Source organism: Pezoporus wallicus, unplaced genomic scaffold, assembly GCF_028554395.1.
Source record: "Pezoporus wallicus isolate ANWC-B61680 ecotype Strahan unplaced genomic scaffold, APGP_CSIRO_Pwel_v1 contig_2492, whole genome shotgun sequence".
NCBI lineage: Eukaryota > Metazoa > Chordata > Aves > Psittaciformes > Psittacidae > Pezoporus > Pezoporus wallicus.
Window position 1 is genome coordinate 1,929,776 of NW_026637796.1, and position 26,385 is coordinate 1,956,160.

The 26,385-nt window shown below is 45.4% G+C and overlaps 1 protein-coding gene across 6 annotated transcripts in view; it reads left to right on the forward strand.

Annotated features, from left to right (window-relative positions):
* Positions 1-18,513, forward strand: part of RBM47 (RNA binding motif protein 47) — an 80,425-nt gene extending 61,912 nt beyond the window's left edge. For 5 of the 6 annotated variants that reach the window (XM_057407549.1, XM_057407554.1, XM_057407551.1 and 2 more), the window contains exons 2-5: positions 8,859-10,018; positions 11,508-11,714; positions 15,192-15,394; positions 15,752-18,513. In XM_057407549.1, coding sequence (XP_057263532.1) covers positions 8,859-10,018; positions 11,508-11,714; positions 15,192-15,394; positions 15,752-16,003 — 1,822 coding nt within the window. In that variant the 3' untranslated portion in view covers positions 16,004-18,513. The remainder of the gene's footprint in view (positions 1-8,858; positions 10,019-11,507; positions 11,715-15,191; positions 15,395-15,751) is intronic. The other variant, XM_057407550.1, reaches the window with a different exon arrangement.
* The last annotated feature ends 7,872 nt before the right edge of the window (positions 18,514-26,385 follow it).

Consider the following 26,385-nt stretch of genomic DNA (forward strand, 5'->3'; position numbering starts at 1 on the left):
GCGTTTCTGGCAAACATATGCTGCAAAAACTATACCATCAAATACAGCTCATCCAGAATAGGAAAGGCTTGTTACATACCGAGTGACTACATTGCACTTTGTTTGTGTCACACATTTTCCTGTCTGGCCGTGTAATAATAGACTTTGTTGACTAGATTGAAATATGGGAATGTGGGGAGAAGGGGAAGGTTGTGTTGTTACCTCATTTGGAAAGCTGATAAGAGCAATTACACAACCCATCTCTCATCTTCTCATCTTTCCTTAACATGTGGCTTCAATATCTTGCAGGATAATAACTTCAGACTGAGCCAGCAACTGGTCCTATCGAAATATCTGAGAGGTATACAGTTATTTTGAGTTGGACTGGGTAAAAGATGGAACTGGGGCAAACAGTATAACACACAGGTTACACAACTTGTTGGGACAAAGTTCTGAATGACTTGCAACAAAGTGCATTATAAAGTAAGGGAGGAGACATGGTTTTGCTCACCCAAACTTCCTTCAGAAGTGATTTAAGCTGAAATGGCTGGTTTGGCACTGCAGTAGCATAAAAACACTCAAGAAACAGACATTGCATTGACAGAATTCACATTGCAGAAGTAGCGAAAATACCAACTATGTTGGTAGGATGATCTAGGTTGTGGTAGTGATTTGGAACATCAATAACTTTTCATCAGCTTAGCTTCATTCTTGCCATGGGAAAGCCATGTATGCGTGAACAGAATTTTCACTTGTGATCATCAAAAAACAATGGCAAGAAGTAAAGTGCTATGCTCAGGAAAGTCTTCTCACTGTATTATTTGAGATATTATCATTGATATCTCACTGAATACTACTTTTGCAGTTTCCAGGCCAGAAGGTTAGGTTGTTGAGGGACCTCCATCCTGGGAACATTCACTGCTAGGCACTGATATTGCTAACTAGTAATGCAAGTGGAACTTTTGACAGCCTTCGCAGAATTACAGTCCAGATTAAATATGCCTTAGAAGGGTGCAGAGAAGGTTGATAATAGAATAGGCCGAAAGTTTTCACAGTACAAGGTGGCTTTATTTTGTAGAGGAATCATAATTTCAGCTTTATTTTCAAATTGTACATAAAATTGCTGTGAGGTAAGATTATTATGTCTAAGGGAAGTGGTATGATATGTCTAAGAGAATTAGATCTGTGATTGTTATTGTTCTTAATGATAGTGATGAAAACAAGAAATTTAACCTTCAAATCCTGTCTGAAATTGTAGCCAGCTGTTGACTGTACAAATTTGAAGTTCAATTATCTGATTAGTATTCAAGTTTTAACTTCAAAAATTCCATGATGTGAATTTACAGACTAATTTCAGGAGTTTTCCTCCTAAACAGGAGCAAGAAGTAATATAGTAATTTTCTTACAGGCTTTAAGTGAAATACATTGCTTTTATTTGGTGCCTGGAGGACATAACCAGCCCTGAAAGGCTTTTAATGCAGTATTTTCAGTAGTGCTCATCACTGTCTAAACTGTATCTGTATATAAGTCATTAGAATCTTGTAAGTGATGTCAAGGGGAGTAATGCTAGATATTGAGTATTGTTGGAAACATCACCCTTGATTTTCTGTTTCTTTATGTTTCTTTGAAGAGAACACAAACAGAAGATGAAGCCAACAATTTTCAGTGTTTTAAATGGAAACAACCATTTTTTACATGTTTACTCCACTTTAGAATGAATTTAAGCATCTGAGAAACATACATGGATCCCCTCTGCACTTGCTCCACCCAGAAAACTGCTTTTCAGGCCCAGACTATTCATTTGCCAACAAAAGGGGAACACGGCTAACTGACCAGAATAAAATTGAAGTTAAGCTTGAAATATGAAATCTTCCACAGAAATCAGTGCCCAGACCCCTGATGATAGGCCCCAGGTTAGGATGCCAAGTATCACCATTAGCAGAAGTGGGAATTTCAGCAGCTAGTCTGGTAATTTGGTAGGCCAGTCTTATCCTACCCCTTAGGTACTTTACACTGCTTCTCTCTACATTTAAATACAGTACTTCTAGTGGGCAGAAAGCCACTTCTGTACATGTTCATGCCTGAACATACAGGGAAAATGATGTGGTGCAGCAAGTGCTGCTGCAAGTGCATGTCCCTGAGTCCCATGCTGCACCTGAGCCAAAAGGTTTCTCCCAGGTGACTCCCTATCTGGGGATGAACAAGTTCAATTGCCTTAATACAGACACACACATGATGAAGAGAATATGCAGTGCTTTAGAGATGCTGACATCAGGATAGCTTGCACAGCAGACAGACATGTTGCTATCAACAGCTAGTGCTGATCTGATCAATGAGATTACCCTCCCAAGCTACTCATCAAGCCAATGCTCCTGTTCCTTCAGGTCTGCTTCGCAGTTCACTGCTTTCTCCAGAGTTTTGCCAAAAAAGATCTAAATTAAGAAAATCCACCTTTTCAAAGCTTTTAACCCAGCATGGGGCAACTTCATCACCCAGTTCAGCTGCAGGTAAAGCAATGTGTCTGACACACTGCAGGCATTATCAGGCACTGTTGGCTGCAGGTATTTTTTCTTTTATTAAAAGTATGAAGACATCATCAATCGTGAGCTAAGCCTGCTTAGTCTAGAGAAGACCGAGAGGGTTTATTATCATAATTTATGTTTATATTTATAGGCACCATTAATGCCTATAAATATCTCAAAGGTGGGTGCCAAGAGGATGGTGCCAGACCCTTTTCATGGTGCCCAACAACAGGACAAGGAGCAGTGGCCATAAACTAAAATACAGAGCACTAAAACAGGCTGCCCATGAGGGTCGTGGAGTCTGCCTCTCTGAAGACAGTCAAACCCCCCCTGGACATGTTCCTGTGTGACCTGCTCTACGTGGCCTTGCCTTGGCAGGGGGTTGGACTGGATGATCTCCAGACGTCCCTTCCAACCCAAACCATTCTGTGATTCTGTTAATTCTGTGATTGCTAGTAACCTTCCCTTTCCTGTATGCAGGACTTTCAGAAAAGGTTCCTAGCCAAAAAGCTGGGCTAAAGATGCTGCAGTCTCTTACACTGACCCACCACAATTTTCAACTTGAGGTGTTTGCATTTCATTAGTGACAGCAGATAGGGAACCAAGCTGTGATCCAGCTCCTGTTGAAAACTACACTGAGGACTAGCCTTTGATACTTTAAATACAAATTAATTTGGAGTCAGACAAAGTCTTTACAAGGATTTTTCACCAAAGATTGGCCCCTTTTTTCAAGGCACCTGCTGCTTGCCTGGCCTCTGTCCTCACTGTGCATGGAGAGGAGCTTGTGCATGGAGAAGCAGCATGGATGCTGCTTCCAGCAGAATATCTCCTAAGCTGACTGCAAACAGGGTGAAGCACATGGGATGGCACCGAGGCCTTGCAGGTTCAGCTTTAGTAACAGCCCCAATAATGCCAGCTTTGCTCAGGTCATTTATGCAAATAAAGGGTAGGAAACAAGAGACAGTCTTGCCAAGAAAACTGATGTATAATGATACTGTAGTTATCTTTAAAAGAGGGGTAACTTACCCACTGCACTTGAAGCAATGCTCAGTACATTACCGTATTTCGAATTGAGGAGGCCCCTGCATTTTCCTGTTCAGCCGATAAATCTGTAAACAGGCAAACTGGGGTTTCAGCAAGAACATTGCTGTGGCTATGTGATGTCTGTGATGAAGTTATGCAGCTGCTCTTAGTAAGCTGTTGTTGTTACATACATTTTATGTATCCAAAGTTGCCAGGAGAAAACAGCTAGCTTTTAAAAATGAAGTGTTTCAGTGGCAGCCGTGCTGCCAGAACTGCTGCTCAATGTCAGCAGCGGGATTACCATTTGCCCTTATTATTACAGCTAAAAGCCTAGGACAGTCACGTTTAAACCAGTAGCTGTCAACAGGGCATATTTAGTTAAAATTTCAGTGTTTGACCACCCCTCTGCAGCTGCTGTTGCTTAATATCCAAAACCATCGTGGTTTCTTGAAGCAAGCAGGTAGCTGCGTGGTGTCTGTGAGGGCCTGTGGTGTCAGCTCAGCAGGAGTGTGTATGATCCAGGGTCTGCAGGTGGGACATGGCAGTCCCCATCCCCTCCTACCTTGGTTATCACAGAGCTAGCAGTGTAGCATCATCGTGGGCTCTACTGCTGCCTGCCATGGTGCTGGCACCTGTCCCTATCCTATGTGCCTGCCGGTGGCTGTGTCACCCTCAGAAGGACACATGATGCCACTAAATCTATGTAACACAAAACTGGAGAGATGAATTAAGCACAAACATAAACAGCCCTGTTTTATAGGAGCACGTGAGTGGGGTGGACACGTGGTTGCTGCCACAAGGACACTGGCTGTGTCCCTGTGTTTGTACAAGTCTGTATTACCGCACCAGGATCAACAGAGGAGCAGGTGATGCGTAACTTCACAGGGCACTGCACAGTGCTGGACAAGCCAGGGATAAGCCCAAGTCCAGTTATATGGACTGTGGGCACCACTTTCTCACCAGAGCCCTGAGCTGCCCTTCCCATGGCACAAGGGCCATCTGAGTTTGGCCCTGTGTTGCTGTTAATCAAGGTGTGGTATTTCTGTGTAATAAAAGACCTGCCTCAGGTAATCAATCCACTCACAGTATGCTTTAGGTCAGTCACTTGCCAACACAGTAAGTTGCCCATTTAATATTCTGAGCTGTGATGTGCAAAAAGAGGTTAAAAAGAAGGTAATTAATGTTTAGGGTAAGGATTATTTACACCTGCCAGACTGGCAACAGGGAAGTTTTGTGAGCAAGAGAAAGTGAAATGTGAATGGTTTCAGTGAAATGTCTACATGTGAGAGTTCACTTGCATGAGGGAGAGGCCTTGGAGCAGAGATGCTGAACCGAGGGCTCACAAGTCTGGCTCCTGGTAAACTGGCAGATGCTAGGATCCGTCTGCTGTGCCATTGAACAATCAAGACTTCACTGTTTTCTGAGAAGAAAAGAAGTCATTCTTGTTCCAGTCCTGATAATAAGCCATTCAAAACTTGCTTGTCTCAGAGCACAACTTTTCTCATTAGCAATTAATATTTTTGTCTCTCTTCTATGAATCTTTGTTATCAAGATCAGGTGTACCTTCCTCCTCATAGACCAGAAAGCAAGCACTTACATTTCACAAGACACTACAGCTTAAATTTTTGACTCTTCTAGCATTAATCACACTTGGTGGATGTATTGAAATCAGTCTGGCTTTATTAAGCCGCTAAACCCACAATATTAGTTCATGCCTTGTGTTTTCATGACCACTTTACCATGGACTTACCATGGACTAAGAGTATGCACAAAGTAGGGTCGAACACTCTGGAAACAAGTATTTTTGAAATTCTGGAGAGTGCTCACTTTTAGACATTACAAGGTTAGGCTATGTTGGCAACCTGTTTTGTAAGGCAATAGCAATAGGAGGAGAAGATATGCCTACATTTTTTCTCATCAAGGTAGATGATATCTAAACTTTGTTAAAGTATTGATTGTGTCATGTGGCAATGAATGTTGTTACAGTGTGTATTTAGCTACATCAAGTAGGACTACATGGGCTCTATAATTGTCTTAGGTAGTACATACATAAATCCAGCTCTATGGAGCTGCAAAAAAAAAAACAACAACTAAACACATTTGATCATGAATCTTGATTCACAGTAAATTACATATGGATTAATGTATTTTAGGTTCACAAAGAATTTTTAATTATTCACTGTCACAAATGGTGCATGGTAGTGTTTGCAGCAAAGGTGGCCATCAGCACTTAAGTACAACTTTCAATACTAGAAATTGTCCTGCTGGTGCAATGCAAAGTGCTGGAGAACATGCCACTTCCCGGATGGCCACGAAATTACAAGCTGGTTTCTGGTGGGCAGGGGAGGCTTTGCTCCATCTCTGCTTTCTCCACAGTCCTTTTGCTTATCTGTAGGCTTCTAGACTATAGCCCCAGTGACTGTGCTGTGCAGATAACAGAATACAGAGTCTTTTATTGTGTAAGCTGACCTAAAACTGATGGTAATGACTCATTTCTAAACTTACCCAAACCTGGGGCAATAAGTAATTCACTTGCCAACAGGCAGCCCCAGTAAAGGTAATGATTATTCCACAGTAAAGCGTTCAAGTGACAAGTTTGTTTTCATTCAGGGAAAGGTGAAGTTCCATTTTCAGGAATAAATTGTCACGTGAAAAATGAAAATGTTTTTCTCTGCCTTATTATTTTTTTAATTATGTCAAATAATCAAAAATTATAGTGTCTGACTATGACACATTAAAAAAGGGGGAACATTTGAATCCGAGATATACATGTTTATCAATAACATTTTAAAGCAAGAAGCTGTCAAAACTGATGCAGTTACACAGAAGACCTGAATTCAAAGAAATTATATATTCTAAAATATTGCCTGGGCATCAGCATCACTACTACTGCCCTCCATCCTCTCTGCCCCTCCCTCTGCTCTCCATGTTTTTAAATTGAAATGGCTCAAAAGCATCAACGTGTAACACTAATGGCCCAAACACACCTGCGGGATTATGCCCTGCTGCAGACTGAGGCACAGATGTCTGGTTTCCCAGTGCCAAATGCATTTAGGAGCTGAACCAAGCTCTGTGGTGTTTGCCCTGGCTGCTGCAGAGGCATCTCTGGATACAGACCAGCACAATTCTGGGCAGCTCAGGAGCTTTACTGAAAAGAATCTGAGGTGCTAGTGTTTCTACGATTTAAATGGGGTTTTGTAGACCATAGAAATCAGGTGCTTAAATTTTTCACCCCTATTTCTGAGGACTTGGACCTACAGTACACTAGTAGTGTATACCAGTAGCATACTACTGTACACTAGTACATACATGGTGACCAGTGCACTGAAAGCGGTGAAAGTGTTCTAACAAAAGGTTTGTATCAGAGTACTTGTGGCACAGGGAGAAACCTGCGTCATACTGAATGTGACTACATAGAACAAACAAATCTGGCTGAAGCTTTGTTCTTTTTTTGTTTTTGGAAAATAAGCCTGTCAAACCATTTCTTATAGTGGTTAGCAGAGTTTCCTACAGAGGCCACTGGTTTTTGACAGTTCCATCAAAAACTGGCCATGAATGCAAATCATGGCAAATAAATTGGTAGATGATGCAAAGGCTGATGGAATTGTGGAAAACAATGAGAAGGAGCCAGTGGTGTAGTACTCAGTAGGTGGGATCTACTGAAAAGGCAGTTGAAGTAGGGCTGAACACATAGCTGTGGCATTTAGGAGTAAGAAACACAAGACATGCCTGCCACGTGGGACATAACCCTAGCAAGTGATGCTTCTGCAAAGGATCTGGAATTTTAGAATTGACAAAAAAACTTCGCACTTGCTAGTGAGAAGGTGTGGAGAAGCAGGCCTTGGCAATACAGAGACATGGGGAGAAGAAGGAAGGATGCTCTTCATCTCTGTATACGGCAAGGGTGGAAAGGCCTGAAACTCCAGAGAACTGCTGAAACTGCCACAAAAACAATTTTAGGTTAAAAAAAATTATTTCTTGTGAAGGAATTCATGAGTTCAGCCTCCAAGTTTTAGTAAAAAGACAGTGTTGCTTGATTGCAAAGCAAAAGCAGAGGTCTTGAAACACTTAGTCTGTCAGAGAACGGTTTAACAAGCAACCCTAGCTGGAAGCAAAAGCCAGACAAATTCTCATGAGAAATACATCATGCTTGCTTGTCTGAGGGAGTGATTGGCAAACAAGCCATAAAGGAAGTGGTGGGGTCTACAGCTCTTTGATCCCTTAAAACCAATGTTCTTCTGTAAGATACAATGTACTCAGATAGATGTTACAGGACTTGATGTGCAAATAACAATAAAATGTAATGGTCCGTTTCATAACTATCATTTGTATTAGATGGTCTGATGGATCTTTCCAGCTTTAAAAGTCAATGAATTAACTACTCTCGGAGTCCCAAAGTGTTTTATTTAACTGTGCTTAGAGAGGAAGTCCACTGTCTTGAAGTTGTGATCATTAGCATGGTCATCTCCTCCTCTACATCTGCATTTCCTGTTCTCTGCCTGTGTTCAAATACAGAATGAAGTTTCTGAAATTTGTCTTGCTCTTGCTGGCTTGCAGGGCTGTGCTGGCTGCTTGCTCTAAAGCAAATTGCCTGTCTTAAGGGAATGATTCTCGTCATTTATGTGAAGTCCTGTTGTAACAGCAGAAGAAATAAACACATCAGACATTGTACTACAAGCAGCAGGCAACTCAGAGTCTTGCCAGATCATCCTTTGCATAAAAGAACAAGAACTGGTCCCCCTTGAAGATAAAGTTCATTTCTTTTGTCCTACTTGACAGTTACTGTGAAGGTCTAGAGGAGTGAGGGGTTGTTGTCAGATGGAAACTGGGCTTCTCATGCATTTGTCATCTTTCACTGTGGAGTGTGGCATCTGGCACTTGTGCTGTTGAGTAGATGGACTAAATGAGGAATGACTGACAGGGAGGAGAGGGTTCTGGATGTGGCAACCACTGGCTTCATGGCGGTATCGTGCCTTTCCCAATCCTGTGTCAACTCCTTCCTACGCTTTCAAAGAGGAGACAAGCCTCCCTAGGGTCTTGAGGTTTTGAGGTGTTTAGTGGTATCCATTCGTGCAATATCAGCCTCCTGAGGCAGCAGCTCTTGGTGCAGAGTTAGTATGGGCAGGTGATCATCAACCACTTTCCTCACTGTGCCCTTTATCTGGGAAGCATTTGTCCTGCAGTACCAATGCTCAGCCTGGTATGGGTTGTTCATCTGCTTTTCTGCAGCGTTACTCCCAGTTTGAAAAACAAACCTGCAGAACTACAAGAGGGGTGAGGTTCTAGTGGTAGCTAACAGCTTCTAACAAGTGTCCTCCTCTTTCTTTTGCTCAGGCTTTATCAGGCTGTGAATGAGTTTGACACCATGACCGCTGAGGACTCCACTGCAAGGATGAGCAATGATTCCTCCAACGTGGCTACTACAAAAGTCCCTGAAGGTGTTGCCGGTGCCCCCAATGAGGCCGCTCTGTTGGCCCTCATGGCACGCACTGGATATAGCATGATCCAGGAGAATGGGCAACGCAAGTATGGCGGCCCTCCTCCCGGCTGGGAGGGTCTACACCCTCCTCGTGGCTGTGAGGTCTTTGTGGGCAAAATCCCCCGTGATGTCTACGAAGATGAACTCGTCCCTGTGTTCGAGTCTGTTGGCCGCATCTATGAAATGCGCCTGATGATGGACTTTGATGGGAAGAACCGTGGGTATGCGTTTGTGATGTACACGCAGAAGCATGAGGCAAAGCGTGCTGTCAGGGAGCTGAACAACTATGAGATCCGCCCCGGCAGGCTGCTGGGGGTGTGCTGCAGTGTGGATAACTGCCGGCTCTTCATTGGAGGCATTCCCAAGATGAAGAAGAGAGAGGAGATCCTGGAAGAGATCGCCAAGGTGACAGAAGGCGTGCTGGATGTCATCGTGTATGCCAGCGCTGCAGACAAGATGAAGAACAGAGGCTTCGCCTTTGTGGAGTATGAGAGCCATCGAGCAGCAGCAATGGCCAGGAGGAAACTCATGCCAGGAAGAATCCAGCTGTGGGGGCACCAAATTGCCGTTGACTGGGCAGAACCAGAGATAGATGTGGATGAAGACGTCATGGAAACTGTTAAAATCCTCTATGTGAGGAATTTAATGATTGAGACCACAGAGGACACCATTAAAAAGGTCTTTGGGCAGTTTAACCCAGGCTGTGTAGAGCGAGTGAAAAAAATACGTGATTATGCCTTTGTGCACTTTACAACCAGGGAAGATGCCATTCATGCCATGAGCAACCTTAATGGTGTTGAACTGGAAGGCTCGTGTCTGGAGGTTACCTTGGCCAAGCCGGTAGACAAGGAACAATACACTCGGTACCAGAAAGCAGCAAAAGGAGGGGCAGCAACAACGCCTGAAGTAACTCAGCAACCTAATTATGTTTACTCTTGTGATCCATACACACTAGCATATTATGGATATCCATACAATGCTTTGATCGGGCCCAACAGAGATTACTTTGTGAAAGGTTAGTAAGCACAATTAGGGGATGAGATGGGCAAGTTTGATTTCAGGCTGGTGCGACCTACCCAAGGTCGCCTGAAACAAAGGACAGCTGGTGCTGTGCACCTTTTTCTTAAACACTCCTTTATAGGTCTTTTTGCCATATTTCTGTTCTGTCTCATTTTAATTTATGACAATACAGAGTGTATTTATCTATAAATAGTTGCCAATGTAGAGGCTAGTGTGAGTGGGCATCAAAAATATAGTTAAGAATGAGCTAATGGACCAAGCATGGGATGGGGAAGAGAGGGATCTGTTTTTTATGAGTGCTGTACAAAGTCTGAGCAAGTCCAAGGACTCCAGCTTCTGAGGCTTCCTTCCAAAGAGCTGGACCCTATGTAAAAGAGATCGCTTTTTTGCCTAGTCTTGGAGGTGTGGTTACGGTGACCTGATCATCCAAAAGGAGCGATGTCAGGGAGAGCCTCAGTTGGAAGCTCTCCAGGTGTCATTTGCTCTCCACATTAAAGTGACAGTAGTGCTGTGTCCTCTATAAAGTCATTTGAGAACTACTAGCAGGAAGAATCATATGAGTGCCAAATAATTATTTGATTATGCATACTTTAATTAGTTATCAGTTACAGTCATTAAAAATTAACCAAAAATCAGTTATTCATTAAAAAAACCCTAGCAGCTATAACTGGAATTATAATTACAATTATCTTGTACTTACACAAAATATAGTTTCCTGAAATTCAGTGTTTATTTCCGTATAACAAGCAGCCTAGCATGAATATATTCTTAAAGCACCCATATAAGCCAAGAGATATTTTTAACCCTAGCTGATCAAGAATTTCAGCTTCTTCTCAATTTCCAGATTTGCGCTTACAATGAGCTACAAAGGAATTAGCTGACAGTCTAAATATTCAATTAGACTATCACAGACAGTGCATTACTACCACAGTGCCCAAAGCATGTGCATGGAGTCTCTAGGATAAATATAGGCATTTTTGAAGATGGGGTATAATCACATTACTAGTAAAATACCAAAAACAAGACTAGTAAAGATACAGGTAATGATGGGACAAAGTTGATTAAAGGCCAGGTACAACTTCGGGCCATCTCTGTAGGGTCCCATCACAGCCAGCTGGGTCTGGGTCTTCTCTGGGAGACAGCTGAGAGCAGAAGCTGTTCCTACTGCATAGAAATTACCCCAGAGGAGCCCTTCTCTCTGCTGAGCACATTATACCCATAACACCAGCCACAAGAGTTGCATTGGTATAAATAAGCAGTTAATGCATGGCCAGAAACATCAAAAGCAAAACTTGTGTAGGCTTACTGTGTGCTTCCAAGGCCAAACTCTTCTGTTTTTCTAAGCGAGGTCACTAAGACTCAGATCAAACTCAGATCAAATTCAGCAGCAGCATTTCTGAGCACATGCCTCCCAGACTCAGCCTGGGCCATTAGTGCTGTTGCTCTCTGTTATTTACCATCCTTTTCTATGTTGTTATCATAAGCAGGCAGCATACGAGGCAGAGGGCGAGGTGCAGCTGGGAATAGAGCCCCTGGCCCCAGGGGCTCCTACCTGGGGGGATACTCCGCTGGCCGTGGCATCTACAGCAGGTACCACGAAGGCAAAGGAAAACAGCAAGAGAAAGGATATGAGCTGGCACCCAGCTTGGAGTTACCTGCAGTCAATCCGGTGGCCATCAAGCCTGGTGCAGGTTAGTATGTGCAATGAGGGGAGGAAAGCAGAAGTTGTGGGTAAGACCCCACTCCAAGCCTTGTGCCAGGCATATGGGGACCCCTCCAGGGACAGCCCATGGCTGCAGCAGTGCGGACAGCCCCTGAGCCACAACTCAGTGTTCCCCTGTGGTAGATGCTTCCTGGCCCTCACTGGGCTTTCTGAAACAAGAGGCACACAGTGGGACAGGGGACATGGACATCCAGGAGCTCTTCAGACCAAAGGAAAAATGACTGAAGCTGTGCCCACCACTCCTGTCCCTTTTGCACCTCCTTAGGAGGAAGCTGATGTTTTTCTCTGTCTGGTCATGTACATTAGAGCATGGTGACTAAGAACAATCTTCCTCCCTTTTAATTTCTTCAAAACTAATTTCATCCTGGGAGAGTACCACCCCAAATTTCCAGCCAGGCCAGAGGTCTCTCCTGCTGAATTCCTATTTCTTTGGTACTACAAGGTTGGGAAGAGGACCAGGGGCTTCTCCATTGCAGGAAAGTCCGCAGCTGAGGCAAGCTTCTCCAACACCATCAGTGGCATGGGGAAGGAGCAATGCAGGGAGTCCTCAGGATTCAGTTTGCAGCAATGCAGCACCTACAAGAGGGCTCTCAGCTCTGCTGGGCTACAGGGAGATAGCCCAAGGGCTGGGGCAGCGACCACCCCCTTCTGCCTTATCCTCAGCTGAGAAAACAGTCCTTGCCCTTCCCAGGTGAACAGGATGAAGGATGGAGCCCTCCAATTCCTCAAGATCCTAACTGGAGAGGTTTCTATTTGTAAAAGAAGCCTGAGGAAGAAGGTTCTTGCAGGTGAGGGGGACAAGCTGTCTTGCACAAGTCCTCAGGTCGTCTCCCCATTCCTCTCCCCAGGTAAATTGTAAGTGCAGGACCTAAGCAGTACTTAATAGAGCTGCAGTGGTTTCCCAAAACATGATCCATACTGTCAGTGGAAACTACAGCTTGCATCTAATGAAGGCTGTGAAGAGTTCTTCATAACAGCTGGATGAGACAATGGCAGAAGAGGTCTAGAGAAAAAGGCTAATGAGATTAGAGCCACTTCCAAAGAAAGATCAGGCTTCCTGAGAACACACTGCCCACTCACAATCAGAAAATATTACCACTATGTGTGTTTGTAAAGATACTTCAGGAATTCCAGGTATTACTAAAGGATGCTTGAAAAGTGGGCTTTGAAATACATGGCTATTAGTGGTGTCTGTAATTAATTCAACTGACAAAGAAAAGCCTGAAGCTCAAGCTCAGCTCTACATATTTCTACACATGTAGAGATGTACCAACTCTGCAAAGCTTCCTGCCACTTAGAGCAAATGGTTAAAACACTCCTGAGAATTCGCCCCAATAACCCAGCTGCCTGTTATTGTTTTTCTGTCAGAAGTTAACTGCAGAATGGAGCATGAGCTGTCTGCCTTTGCTTTGGTGAGAAATTATCCAGGTTATTTATATCTTTTATTTAACCAGAAATTATCTGGTTATTTAATCCAGGAATTATCCAGGTGAGAAATTATCACCAAGTTGTTATCCTGGTGATAGAACTAGTTTGAGCTGACCAGGTGGACTTGGTGTAGAAGGAGAATTGGAAAAGGTCATGCGTGAATGTCTCTGCTTGACAAAACAGTGGTAGTCCACTTGCAGTAAAAACATCTCTGCCTGAAAGATCAGATCCTTTGTTGCAGTCCCCAGGATAGAAACGACCATTCTGCTTGCTGGGACCTGTCTTTCTCACAGGCAGAACTGCACACATCTGCATTGTAAAGTTTCATCCCAGTGAAAGAAACCTGTGTGCATATTTGGCTTCATTTCTGACTTACTGGCTGCACCTCCCATAGATACCAGCATCACCTCTTAATCCAGCATTGTCTCTGTTTTCCTTACTGCTGAAAGGCTCACAAGCTGAATGGTGAAGTGTGCATTATGAGGCAACGATGGAACAGTTGGGTTCATCATAGACAGTTTGGGTTGGAAGGGACGTTTAAAGATCATCTAGTCTAATCTTCCCATCATGGGCAAAGACATCTTTCACTAGACCAGGTTCCCCAGAGCCCCATCCAACCTGAACACTTCCAGGGATGGGGAATGCAGAAGATGGGATGCCTAGCTTCTCTGGGCAACCTGCTCCAGTGTCCCATCACCCTCATCATAGAGTATTCCTTCATTATGCCCAATCTAAATATGCCTTCTTGCAGTTTAAAACCACTACCCTTTATCCTGTCCTAACAGGCCCTGATAACAAGTCCCTCCCCATCTTTCTCATAAACCCCATTTAGGTACTGAAAGGCCGCAATAAGGCCTTCCCAGAGCCTTCTCTTCTCCAGGCTGAACAAGCCCAACTCTCTCAGCCTTTCCTCACAGGAGAGGTGTTCCAGCCCTCTGATCATTTCAGTGGCCCTCCTCTGGACCCATTCTGACAGGTCCATGTCTTTCCTGCACTGAGGAATCCAGAGCTGGATGCAGTGCTCCAGGCGGTGTCTCATGAGAGTGGAGTAGAGAGGCAGGATCACCTCCTTCGACCTGCTGGTCACGCTCCTTCTGGTGCAGCCCAGGATACAGTTGGCTTTCTGGGCTGCGAGCGCACACTGCTGGCTCATGTCCAATTATTGTGATTATTTGAAATGTTCAACAAAGCACATTTCTTCCCTAAGCACTGCCATGAAGTTCAATCTTGAGCCATGTACAAACTCACCATCTCTGAACACTGTTATTCTGACCCAGGCTTTTTTTCCTTTGCCTGAAAGACCATAGGTCTAATTATTTTCCCTTGTCCAATTTTGGCATGAGGGAGAATTCCCTAAAGAGCAATTTCTTTTGTGTGTTTGTCATTAAACAGGCTGATCCTGTAGCATCCTGGGTGGGATAAAAAGTATTTGGCCAAGTTAGTCCTAGGGAATGCATAATAGTAAATCAGCTGATATTTCGCAGGGTCGATCAAAGGACAACATATAGACTGGACCAGTTGCTGTCTGCAGCATCTGCAGTACAAACTACACTTTTTTTTCCGGAGCAGCTCTGCCTATGGCAGCTACATGTCCCTTGATCTCAACAGCTGGAGCAGGGACCCCACCAGGACAGTACATGCTCCCACCTGCCCCTCTGCTCTTGGCCAGGGGGGAGGACAGCAGTGGTTGTCAGAAAGGACTGTGTAAATCCAGGTCACAGTTCCTAGTCCCCGGTAGGACTCTGGCCCTGGTACACTGTGCCAGCCGCATGGGCAGAAGTGCTGGGCAGAGCAGGCAACATCGAGCCCATTGCTGTGCATCAGCCACAGAGCTCCCACCCATGCAGAGGGCAGAGGTGCTCCTGCAGTCCTGCCAGCACAGGGGCTACCTGCCCTGATGAAAGCAGCACAGGACCACTGCTGGAGGGCCGGTGCAGCCAGAAAGCAGGGCACTTGGAGGTGAGATCCTAGAAACCCTCTCCCAGAGTATCTGTCTGATGTGTTTCATCTCTCCTAGTGGCCATCCCTGCCATTGGTGCCCAGTACTCCATGTTTCAGGCCGCACCACCAGCGAAGATGATGGAAGATGGCAAAATCCACACTGTTGAGCACATCATCAACCCTATAGCTGTCCAGCAGGACCCGGCTAGTGCAGCAGCCGCAGCAGCAGCAGCAGCAGCAGCTGTAATACCGGCCGTCTCAACGCCTCCCCCCTTCCAGGTGAGTTCATCCCATCCTGCTTCCCATGCATCCTGCTCTGCATACCCAGGGTGGGGGAACAAACCTGAACTGCTCCCACTCAGGAGATACGTCAAGGATGTAACAGTGTGCAACGGCTCTGTTGCTCATCTGACATCTCCCTTTGGACGACCACTCTACCTCCTATGGGGGACCCAAATCTGGGAGGTAGTAAACAGCATCCCATGATGGAATAACTCTCACTCAACAGGGCATGAGCTGCCTACCCTCCTGTTATCACCTCCCCTTCTAGAGGGTTTGCAATTCAGGAGGTGCATATGGGCTATTGCAGCAATTTAAGCTCCTTTTTTGAGGTCTGACCTCAATACTTTCCCCCAGGGCCGCCCCATCACACCGGTGTATGCCATGGCTCCCAATGTACAGCGGATCCCCGCCGCTGGGATTTATGGGACAAGTTACGTGCCATTTGCAGCACCTGCTGCAGCAACAGCAACGATAGCCACGCTACAGAAGAACGCTGCTGCTGCCGCTGCCGCCGCTGCCTATGGTGGGTACGCTGGATACCTCCCCCCAGCATTCCCAGCTGCGACCATCCAGGTCCCCATCCACGATGTCTACCAGACGTACTGAGACTGACAGCAGAGGAGGGTGGTGGAGAAACACACACTGAAGGAACACTTTACTATTTATGAAGAAAGAACCTTCTGCGAAAGAGGAAACACTTGGGCTTGGTGAAACTGAATGCAGAAAGTGAAGAATGTCATAGAAAAATATGTTTGGAATGTTTTCTATGCTTGAAGTTTTCACTAACTTTTTTAGGCTATTTTTAAAGTTTAACACGCCTGTATTCATACATTTCTAAAGGACCTCAATGCATCCAGCCTGCCGCTGACATGCATTTAGAAGAGTCGTAGTGGGGTTGCATAGGGTCTTTTATTATTTTTTTTAGCAATTATATTTTCAATATATTTGTGGTATGAAGGTTATTTTTTAGTAACTTCTGCACTCCAGAGATGTCTATTTTGTAGTGCCTTTAATAATATATCAGCTATATATTAAAAAGCACACCTGAGCAGCTAGGGAAAGTTTTAACAATATATTTTGAAGACTATATTCAATATTTAAAGAATATGTACCTTAGATTTTTTTTGTAAGAAAAAACAACAAGTCTCTTATTTAAAAAGTTATACTGGAAAGTGCAATTTGAAAAATGTACAAGACCTCCGCATTTTTGTGCTGGCATTAACACAAACTGCTTGCTCTTACTTCAAATCAGAAGTAACTAATATTGCCCATTTGAGAGAAAGAGGTAAAAAAAAAGCCTCCTCATGCAAACCTCTTCACAGTGTGATTTACAGGCTTGTGCTAAGTAAAGGAAAGGCTCTGAGCTTTCCTTAACAACTGGATTTTCTATTTATTGAAGCTACTCGTGGTTGGCGCACATGCAGAAACAAGCAGCCACTATTTCATGCGAGGTGTCTTGACTTAGGTCTTCATCCAGTATAAAGCTTAGGCTGTCTTTCAATGCTTTATTTTATTCTTTGAAGTATATGTTGTAGTGACTGAGAATGTATGCTGCTGTTGCCAAGAGGATGTACAGCATTACTTGCCCATCGCTCCATTGTGTTCCATGAGAAATTCCAGAGGTACTAGGGGTGGTAGTGATACTGGAATTAGTGAAACAGGGCTAGCCTCCCTCCCAGCCTCCCTTCCATGCTATATTCCTCTTCTCCACAACTGGAGTTGTACCTGCACATCAGGGGTGGGAGCAGTTAGACCTGATGATTTCAAAACATAGAGCTTGTAAATATCTTTTAATATACATTTTTAAAGTCATTTTATGTTGCAAATTTACATGGTATGTGGTTTGCCACAAAACAAAAGCCTTTTATTGCGATGTTATAAAAAAGTTTGGTTTATTAAGAAGTAAATATATTATTGCAGTGTTTTGTGGCCTGTTTAAAGGCTTTTATTTAGTAGTGCAGTGAATGTAGAATATAGTAAAATGGTAAAGAAATATCTTGCTTGTATGAAGTGCATCAGCCCTGCAGACACAGCTCTGGTGACACAAGGTGTGAAGCAGGGAGTGAGTAAACAATGTTCCTTTACCTTTTGTGGTGTAAGTACCAACCCAAGGGGGTTTGTATTTGGGTATATTTTGACAACTGAACCACTTCCAGACCACGTCCAGCTCAGTTAAGTGACCTTTTAACACACTTTTCTTCCTTGCCTCAAAATGGAGCGGTTGTTTTCTAGGTGCTCTTGCTCAGCCAAGCTGAGTTCTCCTCAATCCTGTTGACCCGTTAGTGAAAGCACTGTGAGGTTAACCATTAGGTTGGACTCTGCCCCTCCGCACCCCTTCCCAGGAGAATTTATTGTCTGTCCCTGTATTTCTGAAAGCACACCCATACCTTAGCCCTGAGGCCCTGCCTCTTAGAAGGGCAAGAGGAGGTGATTTGGGTAAAGCCCCAAGGGGGAAACCCCCAGCAGGGAGGTTGGTTCTGCCTCCTCCGGCCCTCTGACTAAAGCCATGGGTCCATGGGGTCTGTACAAACACCCAGTGGGTTGGGAAAAGGCAATCTAGTGGTTTGGGTGTCTGCCAGCCCCTTTCCAGCCCCATGCTACTGCTGACCCAGAGAGGGGGGATTAAGGGTGATGGCTTCCTTCCCACTCACTCATCCAACTTCCTGCTGGCAGGATGAGGGACCTGCTGCTCGCAGAGGCGTCAGAGAGAGAAACTAGCCAACGAGGGCAAACCCTGAGGTGCCCCATGCCACAAGGTGCTGCCTGTGCCAAGGCAGAAGCAGGCAGGGCCCAGGAACACAGGCAGCCAGGTCACACTGAACCTCCCACCTGTGCCTTTTACTCTTGCTTCTAAACCATTTCATGTACATTACTACTGAGGTAAGTCTGGTAACTTGAAATGTGAACATCTTTAGGTTAAGAACAAACTATTCAAAGAAAAAAAACATAAAAAAAAACATAACTAGTGTGCCTTACTCTCAAAAGAGCTGATATTTTAGGTGTTTTATTGTATCTCTGTTCTCTGTACTGTCAGAAGCCTCTGAGTTTATTTAGTTCTTGCTCCATTTACGGTACGTTTCTAGAATGTAGTGAATAAAGCAGTCTTTAAAAATGGAGACTTTTATTTCATTGCAACTCCCTGCTGGCAAGTTAAGCCACTCTACCAAGGCTGTGCTCCCCTCCAAGCTGGGAAAAAGGTGTTTGGGGCAAGAGGGGACGCGGGGCACCACAGCCAGCATCCCCACTGGCTCCTGCAGAGAGGGGAGATGCACAAGAAACACTGTTCCACTGGCTCCCCCATCCCACGACCTGCAGAGGACGGTGACCTTCCCAGCAGGCATACTGGACATCTCACCATTCTTTCAGCAGCCTCTGATCAGTTCAATTCTCTTTTCACATCCAGTCAGTGCCTGGATGTGGATGGTGCTGAAGCTGGCATTCCTCTGTGCTATCCACCCACACAGTGCATAAAACCCTTGTAGCTCTGCTGTATGTCCTTGCTGCAGGACAGAAGGACTGGCATGTTGTTTTCATCTCGGTTTGCTCCACCCTTCAAGCATACAGAAAGCTAAGCTGCATCTCTTGGCAGTAGCTGCAGTCCTCCAGAACCCTGGCTGTCTGTTTCCTAGGAGTAAATCCACCCAGAGAAAATCTGCTGCGAATAGCAAGTCTGGAGAGAAGAGCAGTGTGAGGAAGCACAGGTAAACTGAGGCAGAGCAGAGAGATCAGGCAGGTGCTGGCCACCGATGCAGGGACTAGCACTAGTGAATATCCAAAGAGAAGGAGATCAGTGCAAATATTGTATGAGCTTCTACATCCCTTATAAGAAAGTGTCTGCAACTTCCTACGTCTAGTATAATTTCTCATGTTGCGATTAGGACCACGGACTTTATGCCAACAGGGCTTGGGTTTCCCAAAGGACTCTAATCATGAGAGATTTCCCTAGCCCTTTTTTTTAGTGCAACAGAATGGAAAGAAAATACATTTTCAATTGTTTTTTGGTAGGAATTGAGGGTAGGGATAGAGAATAATTTTACCTGTTTTCCCTGTATAAACATTGCAGGTTTGCTTTAGGAGTCTGCGTGTCCCAAAAATCATCTCCACTACCAGGCCAATCTGTCTTATTCAGGGAATGGATCACCAACATGACGCCAAAAACAGCCTTGAAAGAGATGTAACCCCATTAGGACTTCACCTGTCAAATAAATCATCAAGTCGCACAAGAAGACTAACTCCCCTGCAATTCATTGCTGACCTTTCCACTCACTTGAGGTCTGCCTGTGTCCACTTGGATGAGACAGAAACCATCAGCAAACCATGGCTCTTTACAGGTGTTCAGACATGAGACATGCCATTCACAAAAACAGCATTTTCCGTTTGAGGTGAAGAACTGTGGCACACTGAAACTGTTTCTGGCTCTTTCCTCTTTCCCTTTATCCCAGCTACCCAAGATTAAAATGAAGCCATGCAGCTTTTTCTAGACACTTTACAAGATAATTCCTCTATTTTCCTAGATGGCTGGTTTCTGACTTCAGTTGTGTAAGAAAGATCTTAATTAATGATTAACCCATCATAAGGTAGAAATATGCAAGTCATTCTCAGGCTATTAACATAAACAATGCCAGAGAAACGCAATTGTGCTTTCAAGATGACCTTGCTGCCTTGGGAATGTCAGGAGCTCTGCTGAGGCCTTGGGCACTGTGACAACTCAAAACGCTGCCAAGTCAATCCCATTCCCTTTCTGAAAGTCTTTCATGATGATCATGAGGAGCAGACATGCATTTCCCTGGCTGTTATGGACCTAAATCTCTAAAAATCAGCTTTAACTTTCTTCAGGAAACACCACCCATTAACACAACTATGATACAGCTACTATATAAACAGATTAACAAGAAATTCAAGTGGATTATCACCACTCTGATATTGTGTCACCTCATTTATATAACCACTAATGCTCAAAGTATATGCAAATGCATATTTGATATATCTGAAGAGTTATATGCGATACCCCATGTACTTCTCTGGGGCTGGTGTTACACCCCTGATGTCTCTCCTCTGGTTGGGCCCTGAGCACCTACTGAGCTCTTTGCTCCCTGCACGCCTATCAGCCACAAAACTGGCACATCATGCTGACCTGTAAAATAAATAAATGCCAGATCTGCCTTGTAACAAGAGAAACTACCTCTACTCTGCATCTGAAAGTGAGCAAAGGCAGGTTTTATGCTCCAGTGTGTCAATTAAATGATTAATCACACTTGACTGAGTTTCAGGGCCAGGTCCTGCCTGGCAACAAAATGGTCGGAGGGGTGTTGCAGGGAGAAGCTGCAAGTGAGGGAATAAATAAAGGCAGTTTTGTGACATCAAGTCCTTCCCTCCTGACACAAAGGCAGGCTGTGCCATGCAATGATGATTGTTCAAGATGCTAAACAGCAAAGAGACCATGGAAATATTTACAAGTTTGGTACTGTAGAAGTATTTCCATACCAAGTATTTCCTGTCAAGCTGATGAATTGGGTCAGATATTTTTGTCATCCAGCCAGAAGACCAGGACTGGGGTTCCCTGGTTTCCTAATCAAAGAGGACAGAAGCTCTGCCTCACATTGCTTGCTTGGGCAAAACTGTAGATCTTGCACGTGGGAGGTGAGAAGTCAAGGACCAAGTCTTCACCAGAAAACTGCATGGGGAAAAACGTTCTGGTGTGCTCACATTTGCCCCAGACATCTGTGTCTGCCCAGCATGGTGACAGATGTCGCCATCTTAAACAGGCTAGGAGGGTCGATGCTCTGCCCCAGTGACAGGCCCTGAGGCTTTGCCTCCATCTGCCCAGGGCTCCCCATAACCACCTTTCCCTAAGGCATTTGGAGAGGCAAGACCACAAACTAGAGCTGTGGATTTGTGCCCACCCTGTGCAGGTCTGTTCTGCACTTCTGTGTGCAGTGAGTTTGCAGGGTGCTCGTCACGCTGAAGGAAGCTGTATTGCTTTTCATTGTCTGCTTGCCCATAATTGTACTTTTACTTTGAAGCAAGGTATGGTTTTGTTTATTGTTCATTACACACTGAAGCAAGGTATGGTTTTGTTTATTGTTCATTACACACACGTGTAATTTTTGCCAGCCAGGTTGCATTTTGAGCCTGGCCTTGTGCATTTTTACAGCGTCACCGAAGCTCAGTGTTAGCCTGTGACATGTGCATTGGTGGGAAGCAGGAAGCCACAGGTAAACCAGAAAATCTTCCTGAAGCATGAAAACACCCCTCTCCAAACAGCCTACACAAGCCACAGGACTGACCTCAAGCTAACCAGCAGAGAGAGAGATTCATCTAAATCGGGCAGAGGTAAACCAGCCTACACTTAGAGGAGTTCCTTTGTTCCACAGCTTTGAAGCAATAACTACAAAGAGCAATTCTCACTCCTGAAACAAACCTGTAGGATATGGATCAGGGTTTCTCGCAGTCACTCAACAGAGCATGTAATGACAAGGGACTACTTATTAAACTTGTTATTCATGCCCTGGCTCTACAAGGGGCATCCATAGTTTCTCTAGTCTTTGACTTTTCAGCTGCTATACCTCACAGGAAAGTCCATGTGGATAAGCTAAGGATTCCCTCAAGGCTTGGCTTTGCTCCAGGCAGACAGATCATTTGGCTCACCAGCCTTTGTGCAGGATGCAGAGGGGCTCATCCTAGTCAGCATCTGCAAGCTGGCATCCAAGCAGCACGGTGGAAGGCTCTTGTTGTCCTGCAGTCCTCCAAACAGCAATGGTGCAGCCGCCAAGAGCTTGGCAGAGCACTCAGGAGGGCCCTGGCAGGCAGAATGTTGGGGAGCACCAGCACCTTATCAACGTTCAGGTCACCGAGGATATATCCAAGCAAGAAAATGCTGGGTAAGTTCTTGCTACCACCCAAAACATTGCAGTACACTCTTTCAAAAGAAAGACTGTGCATCCACTGTGGAGTGCTACTGTCTGAGAGGGCTGTGGCACACACCATGCTCCTTGCAGACCCACCAGCTCCTGTGATGTGCTGACAATGCTTTTGGACACCCCCTGACCCCACAGTGCTGCATCAGGCCCTGGAGCACACCCAAGGTTCTCAAGTTACAGATGAGCCCCAGGAAGCATGAGGTGAAGTACATCAGGCTTGGCATGAATGTCAAAAATGAGAGGTGGGGAAGGGCACTATGTCTGACTCAGACTTTCAGCCTGAGTCATGGGGGGTTTGATGATTTATTGGTGGAGATGTACCTGGAGAAAGCACTGCAGGCATCATCCATACAGACTGGGAAATGGCAATGATGGGGTGGCATCCTGAGGCCCTGGCCCGTCAGAAATCTGGTCAGAGAGAACAGGCATCAGCCTGTGGCAAGGAAGAAGAGATTGGTTTGTGTCCCTGATTTGGACACGCACACACTGGCAACAACGACTTCAGCTGAGCAAGGTGTCAGCATGCCTTCAGCATTCACAAGCACTGCCACCGTCCAGAAGCTATGGAAAAGAACTCACTAGCTGCCAGGGCTCCTCCAGGCAGAGCTCAGAAGCAGTGAATTCTCAGGAGCTACTGCAAGCACGGCCAAGATGAGCTGGGCACACGTGAAAAACAGAAATCACGGAAATCTGCTGCAATTTGTATAAGTCCTGTTCAGCACTGTGCTGTGTGAGTCCCAGACTTCTTTATACCCATCAGCCCTCACTTGGAAGCCAAACTCACCAGCCTCCTCATTGCTCTGGTGGGCTTTTGCCAGGTTCAGCCACCTTACCTTTCCCTGAGCTCCCAGGCTATTTCCAAGGGGCACACTGATGTCCTAAAACCACAGGGAACTGCATTGCTACTTGCACTAGAGGTGACATACTGCACAAGGGCCTCCTTCCGAACTCACCCAGCATTAATTTCATTAGTGTGACTGAGACCCGCCCCCTGTCCCTGCAGCATGTGTGGGGGTTTGAGACTCTGTTTTAAGTGACTTTGTTCCACTTTTTGGTGTTTGCATGAGTTCTTCTCATCCCTTTTTGGGACTGGGACTAGGACAGCACTGAGGTTTTAAAGGATTAGATTAAAGAATAATAAATGCTGCTTTAATTTGATTTACAAAAATATCCACTCCCTGAGAAAGCAAACTTCCTTGTCTCTCTGTGGCATCTCTGTGAGCGACAAGAGGGCAGGGAGAATACGGAAATGTACAGCACTTGGCATCGGGTACACCTCAAACTCGTTTTTCAGCATTTTACAGCCAGCCCTGGCCATGTGACCTATGTGGAAAGATAAACTGAGACATTTAATCCCTTTTTTTTTTCTTACCACAAGGAAGTGAATTTTATGTGGTTGTGATCATTAAATTACAGTAAATGATTAGCCCACAGAGAAAAAAAAGAACACAACAGAGTGGTTTAATGTAGGAAAGGCTGGGACAGGGCAGCTGCTCATGACCAAATACCCTTCCCTAGCTTGAAAACTCTCAGTGAGCTTCACTTTCCGGCTCTAGCTGTGGCATTTAGGGATATGTCAACTCTTTGCAGGTGAGGATTGCCCACCATTTTGCTTTTGCACCCTGAGCATGAATAACACCTTTCCAAAAGCCAATTGTTTCCTGAGCTAAAGCAGCAATAATTGCCCACATACAAGTCGTTAAGAAGTTATTTAACACCAGGCTGGAAAGCAGCAAGCTTTACACCTTTTGCTTCACCCCCAGAATGCCATCAACTTTTGAAGTGGAAGCTGGGTGCTTGTTGAGCTGGGCACTCCAGTGTATTGGGATAGAGAAAGCCGGTTCAGCCTAAACAGTGGCACAGGTCTGCTGCCACCACCCTGGACCAGAACCATCCTCCCACCATTTTACAGGCAGCGTGAATCACATCCTTGGCATGGAGAGGTGAACCTGGCACCTCCCTTCTGCCGGAGCATCCCTGGGGACCAGCCTACATCCCCACAGCGACAAGGCCAGCCCACTCCTCTGAGCCTCTTTGGGCTAGGTTACGGGTGGGGGAGCATTCTTGGTGAGGTAACAGTTCGTCAGCATTGTCAGCCAAGATGAGGGCACAGGCTGGGAAAACATTAAAGGAAACAGAAAACGTGCAGGACACTATGCAGAGTGGGCCCATGGGTCACCCCTGGCATGGCCAGTCCTGCCCACGAGGGCATATACACTGCCATTCTCCTGTTAGCACAGAGAACCGCCCTGCGAACCACTGACGGGTGTGACAGGGGTTGTCAAGGTGCCAGCCACTGGAGATTGCTCTCTGCAGCACAGGGTGGCATGCTCACTGACTCCTGAGAACTGTGGGGTTTTGCTTTTGCTGTTTCTGCTTGGCTGCACTCCCACATGTTAACGTATAACAATACCTTCTTTAGCACACATTAGTCTTGACTATTTAAACAGCTTTTTCTTCAGTCTGCTCAATGCATGGAAACTATGCAAGATAACAGCTAAAGCTGAAACATACCTCTGTAAAGGTACTGCTGCTATTCCCCAGGACAGGCTAGCTGTGCAGCCGCACAGGTTAAGCAGGGGTTTTCACCTCAGGTTCTATGAGAGCAGGACATCCAGACTGGAGCTGGCACAGCTTTGAACAGCCCAGAGCAAAAGCAAGCAAGCCACCCATCCCAAGCACCCACAGCAATGCCCGGAAAATCACTGCTGCCAGTCAGGATGGGCTGAAGTGGAGGAACAAGGATTTGTGTTTTACCAGGCTCAGATTCCTGGTACAGTCTGCCATGTCCCCACATGAACCATTGCACTGGCACAAGCAGGTGGCAGAGGGGAGAGCCCCTGCAGCCCAAGGGAGCTCCCCAGGAGCAGCCTGGCATCTGCACCAGTCTCAGCTTGCCCCCATCCACGGGGCAATGGCGAGGGCACAGTGGCAGGAGCAAATGAAAACACACGACTAGCAATGCCCTGGGCTGGTGAGTGTGGCTGAGCAATGTGAAAGCCCCACCCTTGGCACAGAAAACATCTTGTAGATGAAATTGGGCAATAGCACTTCTTAAAACTGTACTGTGAATCTTCCCATGGGGCTGCTCAGACCCAGTTTTCCTACTGCGAGTCATTTTTAACAACTGGCAGCTCTCCTACTCCTATTTATTCCTGTGAGTAGGTTTCTTCCAAAGCTAATTCCTGGCCACAGCATGGCCCCATGGTCCCTGCCAGCAGCCCAGCTGCGTTTCCCCTGGGGGCTGCTCCACCAGCCTCTGTTCAGCTGGTCTCCTGACTCTACCCTGCTGCTTGGCTAATGGCATTACACCGCTTAAGAGGTGCCATAGGGCCAGCAGCAAGCACCATCAGTGAGAGGAGGATTAAGCCATGGTTTTGGGATCCTACTGATGGCAGCACTCCCACAGACACCACAGTAACCCCCTCACCTTTAAGAGGTTTGACTCCAGTTCGCTTGAGAAAGGGGTTTTCACACTGCAAACAGGGAAAGCTGCAGGGAGAGCTGCCCTGGCTGCTCTGATCCACAGAGTTTATATTGCCTTTGAATAAAGAACAGACACCAAAAAGAAAAGAAAACTGAAAGCTGAACAGGTTTCCTGTAGCATCACCTTTCTGCATGTCTGATCTGACTCAGACTGTGCAGTGTTTTCTTCTTTATTTTACCACAACCACAGAAAATTCCTACCAAGAAGCACTTCAAAATTTGACTTTGACAAAACTTAGGAACACCCTGAACTGGCCTGTATAAGGTGAGCATATAATAACTTTAAATACTGATGATCAATGACTGATAATCAATGACTTTGGATATTTCAAGGTAAGACTTCAAGAAGAAATTACTGAAACATCCTGACACCACACATTATGCTGCGGGGGAAAGGGAGGGGGAAAGAGAACATACCTGCCACAATGATATTTCAGAATAGCCTTCTGATAGTTCATTACAAACTTAAAAGCATTATTATAAATCATTCTTATCAAGCTTTCCCCGAGTCTGTCTGTATTCTCCTATCATTGATTCCAGTCTTACCAGAACAGTCTTTTTTCTTTTTCTATTTTTTAAAGT